Source organism: Manacus vitellinus, unplaced genomic scaffold (genome assembly GCF_001715985.3).
Source record: "Manacus vitellinus isolate BGI_N305 unplaced genomic scaffold, ASM171598v3 scaffold_5_pilon, whole genome shotgun sequence".
NCBI lineage: Eukaryota > Metazoa > Chordata > Aves > Passeriformes > Pipridae > Manacus > Manacus vitellinus.
Window position 1 is genome coordinate 42,610,611 of NW_021940682.1, and position 8,765 is coordinate 42,619,375.

General features: G+C 39.0%; 1 protein-coding gene across 1 annotated transcript in view; it reads left to right on the forward strand.

The window, feature by feature from the left end:
• Nucleotides 1-8,230, forward strand: part of CAV2 (caveolin 2) — a 10,314-nt gene extending 2,084 nt beyond the window's left edge. The window contains exons 2-3 of the mRNA XM_029963523.1: nucleotides 24-211; nucleotides 7,129-8,230. Of these exons, the coding sequence (XP_029819383.1) occupies nucleotides 24-211; nucleotides 7,129-7,279 (339 nt within the window). The 3' untranslated portion in view covers nucleotides 7,280-8,230. The remainder of the gene's footprint in view (nucleotides 1-23; nucleotides 212-7,128) is intronic.
• Nucleotides 8,231-8,765: the final 535 nt, after the last annotated feature.

The following is an 8,765-nucleotide window of genomic DNA, read 5'->3' on the forward strand; positions in this document are numbered from 1 at the left end:
GGCAAAGCCGCCTCTCGTTCCAGCTGGGGTTCGAGGATGTGATCGCGGAGCCCGAGCTCACCCACTCCTTCGACAGAGTCTGGATCTGCAGCCACGCTCTGTTTGAGCTCAGCAAGTACGTGATCTACAAACTCCTGACGCTGGTCCTTGCCATACCCCTGGCCCTGGTCGTGGGGATCATCTTCGCGGCACTCAGCTGCCTGCACATCTGGTAAGCCCGTGTTGTGTCTGCCGACAGCTCCGCAGAGCTCTCCGCCTGTAGCATGCGTTACTGCCCAGCCAGCCATCTCCGTCTTTACAACCGGTAGTCAATCAGCTGCTTTATTTTTGAAGGGAGAGAAAAGAAAACAGTGTTTTCGCTGTGATTCAGTTCCCTGCCTTGCTTTTACCAGCAGTCCGTCATGACTATGTAAGCTCCTTGGGGCAGACAGCTCATATTGCCATTTGGATGGCACCTACAGCTATGCATTCCAGCCTTGGCTGGCTTCTGGAGTAATAGTAATGACTGCGGTTTTTTAAAAACTGAAGTACCTAATTTATTCAAAGGTTTATTTTAAATGAAAAGGTAGAAGTATTACTAACACCTGACATCTCTTTAGTACAGTTACCTCTTTCATTTTTTTCCTCACAGACTGAAGAAAGCTTTTGAGGGCCCAGTCCGCTCTTTGTTAGTGCCACAAAATGTACTGTCACTGTCTTGCATCTGGTACATGGCCATCTCTAGATGCAGTGCCCCAAAGCCCTTCCACCTAAGCAGAAAACCCTGCTGAGATCAGAAAAGCTGCTTCTGGCCATGGCCCAAGTTCACAGACAAATACAGTGGCCCTCCAAGTCACAGCAACCTGATGTACTTTAAATATAATACACTGGCAAAATATTAGGGAAGAGTACCTAGAGACCACGAAGGGAGATGACTGTGGAGAAGGCAGAAAGGCAGGGAAAAGAATGAGACTGGGGAAAGAACTGAGAATCCAGCAGGCTGCAGAGGAAGGGATGATTGCATATACATGAGTTTGGGGCAAAGTCTCATTTGACTTGGGTAACACTGGAATCATGAAGAAGTTGTTAAGGAAAGCAAAATACAATACAGTGACTGGAAGCAAACTCAAAGCACTACAAATACATTGATTATCTGAACCATAGTGTCAATCTTGTGGATGCAGATTTCAGTTTATGAAAGTGGAATGGAAGTTTGGCTTGATGACATCATCATTACCCTCTTTGTAAACCGATTAACTTGAATTTTGGAGCATAGTATTTGCATAATACCCAAAGGAGCTGTAATGCAGTTTAGAGCTGCCCACCTGTTACACCTCTGGTTCCCAAATTGTTATGAACAAACAGTGCATAGTGTGCCCAGATTTTTAGGTCTGTCAGCTGTCACTGTGCCATAGTGTACAGTGTGACTGCTTAAGGGTACAGTGAGTATATATGTTTCCAGTAGTGGGACATCTATGGAAAAATTCATCAGTGTCAAATTTGTAAAAACTGTAGTACTTTATTGTGCTTCACAATGATCTTGTATCTGGGTTTCACAGACTGGATACATAGACATGAGTTTCACTGATCCAGGACTGAGAGGTCAGTTTCTATTTATGCAAGTAGTCCCTAGTGACTGTCTCAGGAACTGTGAGTTCTCAGTACATCTGAAATAGGACTGTCTGAATGTGGCACTTAATTTGAAAAGTTTCCCCTGACTTTCTGTGAACACCCTTGCTTCCTCAGCAACTTATTTTCTTTCCCTGCATTTGTTGTCACTACAGAAGGGATCTCTCCCTTTGATCTTCCTTGCACCTGGGATGGGTGTGAAAGGATCGTGTAATTCAGTAGTACTATCTACACCTTCTTGAGCCCCATCCAGTGCTACCATCCAAAGCCAATAGTCTCATCTTCCCACAAACCCAAGCTGGATTTGTTTCAACACAGAAGTGGAACACACCGAAAATAAGTTGGCTTCTCTGCTCTCATTAGTGTTCCAGATTTCATGGGAGTAAGAAGTTCAACATTTCTGCATTTAAGAGGGTAGTGCAGGAGTAGTGCAGGTACAGAGGCCCTAAACACATGGTATTGGCTCCCTTGTAGCCCCATCAGGTCTGAAAAAAAAGTAACTTCTTGTTTTGTGGGTGAAAGGAAGGGAATTCCATTATAACTCTGTCTTCAGCTGTTTAAATGTCATGGGAAAACCCTGGGCACACCCTCCCAGAAGGCTGCCACTCACAGTCTCTGTGCCTCACATTCATCATCCAAACCAGTGAGATGATGATGATATCGCATAAGGGAGCCTTTCCTGAGGCTAAATTCAAAAGTGTTTCAACAACTTTTGGAAGTACTCAAGTACAAAGCTCTGTTGATTGTCACACATGTTGCAGTTGCATGATAAAATCCACAGAAGTCTGACTCAACATTTCTCATGCTCAAGAACACCTTGCAAGTTGCCCCCCTCATACCTGATGGTAAATGTTGTCTTTCACCAGAAAAATGATTGCTGTAGAAGGAAGCAAATATGTGAGTCTTCCTGAAGAGCAAAAAGGAAGCTGAGTAAGAAATACGTAATAATACTTTAATTTTTTCTGTTCCTGTTCTCAAACTTGCTTCTTGAGCCAGAATCTGCTTTTACACTACCTGGTAAAAGATACTTATGGGCTGAAACTGGGCCAGCTAGCAGGTTGGTGATCTATATATAAGCCAGTTCAAGGAAGTCTGCTTCAATTTTCCTTTGCAGATGACTGTCATTCTCACCCCAGACTATACATGGCAGAAATTTCCGGACTGAGCTTTAACACCTTTCTGTGAAAATTAGCAAGCTTTTAAATATGTCCTTAGATTGCAGCTGTTAAGGTTATTGGGTTTTGAACATGAGCAGGACACTTCTGGTTTTTCAGGCAGCACATGCAAACCCATTATATTTATTATAGATCAGTGGCTGATTCTTGTTCCAAGCCACATACTTGCCACCTCTTGGAAATTAAAACTTGGATTTCATATATGCTTTTTTGTAGTCTTACCTGAATAGTTTTTGGGTATGTTGCATATTGACACTAGTAATCGGTGGTTCATTTGAGGATCCATAGCTTGAGTCTGGGATGTAAACCACAAGGACTCACACAGCTTTATACTCTTACCATCTTGGCTTGAGCTTCCATTCACAGTGCTGATATAGCCAGGGACTCCCATGCAGAGAAGCACATATGGACATGCATAATTTCTTACCTTTTTTTTATGCCACAACTTCCTTTACTTAACTTACTACTATCATACTCAACTCTAAAACCATCTCCCTACTGACTGCCTGAAATCAAAATAAATTATAGTGCAGCTATACCATGAAGACCTGGTGGTGTTGCACCTTATGACGTGGTGGTGTTGCCTTGATGCCTCTTCTTTGATGTCCAATACATATCCCTTGGTTTGTGAAGAAGAAGTAGGTGGATGTTCTCTTGCCTCCTTTATACTAATTTTATCTTTTCCGGTGTACCCAGGTCCTGGAATAGATAATGTTTGGTTATAATGCACTTCATATACTGCATAGGAGTTGTGAAAGACTTTGGTGGTTATCTGTTGCCTCACTCTTCCCAAGGGTTAATGGGACACAAGAAACTGTACAATTCTAGGTGATAGCCATCTTTTCGCAATGCTTGCTTGTATTGTAGAGCCATACAAGACTTCTAATTCAAAATCATGATGTAGTATGTGTGCATACTTGTAATTAGGTAGTTTAAGCACAGAAACATGTGGGATCTGAAAAACAGCATTAAGACATGTCTGAGGTTCCATTTTGAAAAACATTACAAGAGAAGATGTGGCTGTTCACTTTGAAGCAGGAATCTGAACTAACAGTGCGTGACTACTCCAACCTCATTGCCCAAGTATTTGACAAGTTGATTTTCCTTATTAGTGGGAGTTAAACTGTGCTCTGCCATTTCCAAGAGGTGTTTGGTTCTTGACAACATTCGCTCAGGAATTAGGAGGAAAAAAAAGAAATGTGAGTAAAAGTGAGAAAGTATGATTTTGTAAATGTCATGCCTTGAACAGAATGAAGACAAAATGGGATAGGATGGAAAAAAATGGGGTAATTTGCTTTTTTCAGTTCAACGGTTCCCAAAAGATACAATTCATTCTACTTAGTGAAAGGATGGGTGTTTTATAATAAATACATACATAGCAAAATTCAATGAGAGGTCATATAGGTAGCTGTCTTCAGCTTAGATGACAAATTCAACAGAGCTTTCACTTTCTTCCCAGGGCTGTACTACATGGTAACACTAGTAGTACCAGTATTTGGCATCAGTGTTGATATCCTTGGGATATGCTACCTTTAATTTCACTGTTAGACATTATTCAAGCAAGCAGTTACCACATCTGTGAATAGAAGTGCAGACTGGAGTAAACCCACAGCGTTGTGAGTAAAGAATGTGTATGTTATATTTGTCAGGTCACAAAACAAATACATGGTTTCTGATGGCATTTGGTTATTTATTTTTTGAGTGTGCCTGGTCACTCCACAGAAGACACATTGCACCCTCTGATGATTTGGAAATACTGCACCATAGAATAACCTGTCCCATGCAGAACAGGATGTGGACTTACATACATGTGAATACATATGTACACACACTCATATTTTAAAAGCTAGAAAATACCTTTTACGGCTCTCTTGGCTGCAAAGGATTTTCTTCTCTGAGTAAAGGTGTTTGAGTAATTGTTGTCTAAGTAGATTGACTTTTATTTTAAAATTGAAAGTTATTTACATTAATTAGCTTTGGTTGCTATTATGTCTCATATATCGTCCCTGTGGAATTAGCCTACATTGGTTTTTGCATGTGTTTACCATAAAATTGGATAGCAAGTGCTAAAAGATTATAAAGCATTACCAAAACATTTTAATGTTTGTTTTATTTAAAATTATCAATATAGGTTGAGTTCTGATACTGTGTGAATGAGCCCTACAGCAGTTGCAAGTAGTATGATCACTGCATTTCCAGCCTTCTACATCTTTCTATGAAACCTCTGCATAGTGTGGTGTCTGTTTAGTTTGTATTTTGTGTAATCCTGTCAACAGAGGGTCCAGTAGAAATGTCAGCTTCTCTGCTTCTCTCCAGTTCAGTTAGATTTTTAAAAAAAAGTCATGCCAAATTAATTTTAGATGACAGCAAAGGACAATGACATAACTGAAATGGAAAAGAGTTGAAGTCAACACAAGCTGAGTAGCCATTTCTGGCATTTTCCCTGTGTTGCTTGGAGAAATACCAATTATTTTTTTCCTTTGCATTACTGATGTTTATCAGCTGTATTCCAACAGGTGAAGGCCTGATTTTATTCTCTAGAAATCATCGATTCTATATGCAGTGGTATTATAGGTGGTTATAAAGCACATAGTTTACAGTGTTCGGTTGAAAACTAGAGACACATTATTCCAGTAACACCCACAGTTCTATATGGGGTGTATATTACTAGCTGTTTCAGCAGAGACAAAAGAGAAGGTTTTAGAAAAACTATTCTCATTTAAATCCATCTGGGCTAGCTTAGACTGCAGCATGGACATACTAGTATATGGCTTGTATTGTGTGACAAAAGCTGAGAATCCAGTTAGATAAACAGTGAAAGTAATTAATTTTGACTCTGTGCATTTCTAACCTTCAACATTTTTGAATGGGTCAGGGGTTTTTTTCTACACTGTTATTCTGAGAGGCACACAATGTAAATGCACAGTACTTTTTTTTTATTTTTTCAGACCTATGATGAAATAGTAAATTAAATATTTTCTGTCATTCCCACCAAAGTAATTGAGAGTTATGCAGCAGAATTATGTTGATGCAAGATTGAGAATTTAAATTTTGAATGCAACGACAAACTAGAACAGAATTTATTATCTTTATCAAAAGAATCTATAGCTTCTTTTACCTAATTTAGGAAATAAATGTCTTCTATATGGCACAGAGATTCTTTTAAAACTTTGCTCTAGTACACTTCAGTATTACATAAGTTATTTATACATTTAATTTTTCTCCACCAAAGTAAGAACATCCAACTTAGTGAAATGACCAGGGGTTTAGGCTGGTAAATAATTAAGAAAGGAGAATAACTTAAAATAATGTGGTCAGTTATCATGTACCCACTGGCCCTCGTGAGCTGCCCATAGGTGCAATTCAGGCTCACCTGCTTTGTTAGTGTGCTTGGCTAAAGGCACCACTAAAGACATTGCTTTGGAATTGGCCCATATGGAGTGTTGCTTACCAGTTGCTTACCAGTGCTCAGGAGATGAAAGCACAATACTTTCAGGTATGCACCCTGAGTAAATACGATGATCTTTTCCCCTGACGAGGCATTTTGACCTCATTCTATGTTAATTTCTCACCCACAAATGAAAAAATTTACAGGATCAGCCCATTTTTCTGCAGTGTGGCATGTCTCTGTACTGTAGTAATCTGATGTAACTGGATATTGCTTTCCTTTTCTGTTTTATTGTAGCAACTTGTAACAGGGATGTTAGGTTGGCAGGATTGAGACACCAATGGTGATGTGCATGTGTTCCTGTGTATTTGTGGGGGGGGGAGAGAGACAGATAGGAGAAACACCAGAAGAGGCAGCAGAGCAAGAACAGATTGTAAAGAGCAGTTTTCAGTCAATCAAAGTGGGGAACATGGTGTTTCTGTCTAGCCCCAAAGAACCACATTCAGATATTCAGAGCGCAAGTAAGTCTTTAGGAGATGAGTCTGCTCTTCAGCCACAGCTGATGGCAGCAGGGCTATAGCATATCATGTATACCAGCCCTGCCAGCAGCAGCGAGAGAACAGCAAAATATCATCATTCTAAAAGGCATGTAAAAAAATTTCTGACTAGGAAGCAGAGAGACGATGAAAAGAAAGCTGGTGTCTCCTGTACTGCACACAATTTATTCTGGCCTGAGGACCACATGCATCATGGTGCTTCTGCATGTGCAGGTATGAGGCTGTAAGCAAACAAAATTGATGGAGAAGGACTGCAAGAGAGTGAAATCAACTTGTTTAAATATTTTGAGTTATAAAATCACTTCCTTTGCCATAAGATGTCACACTTGTGTTTCATTATCCTTATTTCCCCCTGCTGTAGCAGCACCAATCTTCACATCTTTAATTTTCTCTTTTACAGGATTGTGGTGCCTTTTGTGAAAACCTGTCTCATGGTCTTGCCTTCAGTGCAAACTGTATGGAAGAGCCTGACAGATGTTTTTGCTGTACCGTTCTTTCAGAGCCTAGGCCGATGCTTTGCCATGGTTAATATACGCCTGGACCAAGAGTAAACATCAGGGATGTGACACTGCAGTAGTCAGGGCTGGTGTTATACTTCTTTGCTAACCTAACATACAAGCACTTACCCTTCATTCCAAAGAGTTAATTACAATGGCTGGTTTAAGTGGGAACATGATATTTTTATTAAAACTCATTTTTTATCAGGGAGATCCATTTAAGAATAAGTAGGCAGTTTTCATAGCTTGCTGTTTTAACAACAGTGGTTGCAGAGTATATTGGCAACACTTTATTTTAATGGTACATTGATTGCTAGATTACAGGAGAATTCTCATGGAGGTTTAACAGCCACCACAGTGATAATGATTGGCATTATTACTATAAATATTTCAATGAATAGGCTGTCATACCTTAGACAAAACTGATCTCTAGGGTTTCACATTGACTTTACTGCAGTTCCACCAGGGATCATTTTTGGCTTCACTGTGCAAAATGATAAACACAGTCCTCTGTTATCAGCAGTTAAAGTGAATGTGACTCATTGCATAAACATACAGGGAAAGGAACTGTTGTGTAATTCTCCTATATTGAAGGTGAGAGGGAAGCTCCCTAGAAGTTTATCATTTAAAATAAGGTGTTAGCTAATGATTTGTAACATCAGCTAATCTGTATATTTTATTTAATGAGAGGTTAACTTTGCTGTATATTTTGTACCTTTGTAAATTACACTTGATTGGTTTTCTTTGATGCATTATTTCTCTAGTATTTGAATTCTAACCAACTTATTAAGCAGCAAGAGTGAGATGCTGCAAAAAATAACTTTAGATTAAACTAACTTAATTAGATAACTTAAGTAAATTTTGTGCAATTCTAGTATATTAATTATAAATGATTGCGTGTAAAAGCAAAAATTATAAGTGTTTTCATACACAACTGTGCAAAAGAGCTGGAAATATCTGTTTATGAGAAATGGTTTTTATTAAAATGGGGTATAGTAAACACAACCCTGCCTATTTCTGTATATTATTGGTGTGAACACTGTGATATTTAAAGCGATAGACACTATGTTAGTACTTTAAGTAGGTAGCAAGCTCTTAAAGAAGGCAAGTGAATGTAATTGGTAGCCTTGTCTAATTCTCCTATCCTATTGACTTGACTCTCTGTGTTGCTTATTTACTACTTCAAAGCCTAACTCCCCCAAAAAAGCCTTTCTTTCTTCTGCACCTAGGCAGAATATGACATTTTAAATCAGAATAACAGAACGTATGCAGAGGTACCTTAAAATTACATTAGCCTTCTGATGGGCTTATGCTGCTGTTTCCTTTAAATACAGATGGTAAGTTGCAATTGTAAAATGTTTGTATGATTTAGAATGCTATTTTCTAAAATGATGTCTCAAATTTCTTATCAAACACAAGATATATAAATAAAACATCAACGGTTTCCCTTTTCGAGTTGATCTTTCTTTTTTTTCAGATTTATCAGCTTTAAAAAAAACTCTTTAAATGCCAAACAGCATAGAGTACTATGCAGTTCTTC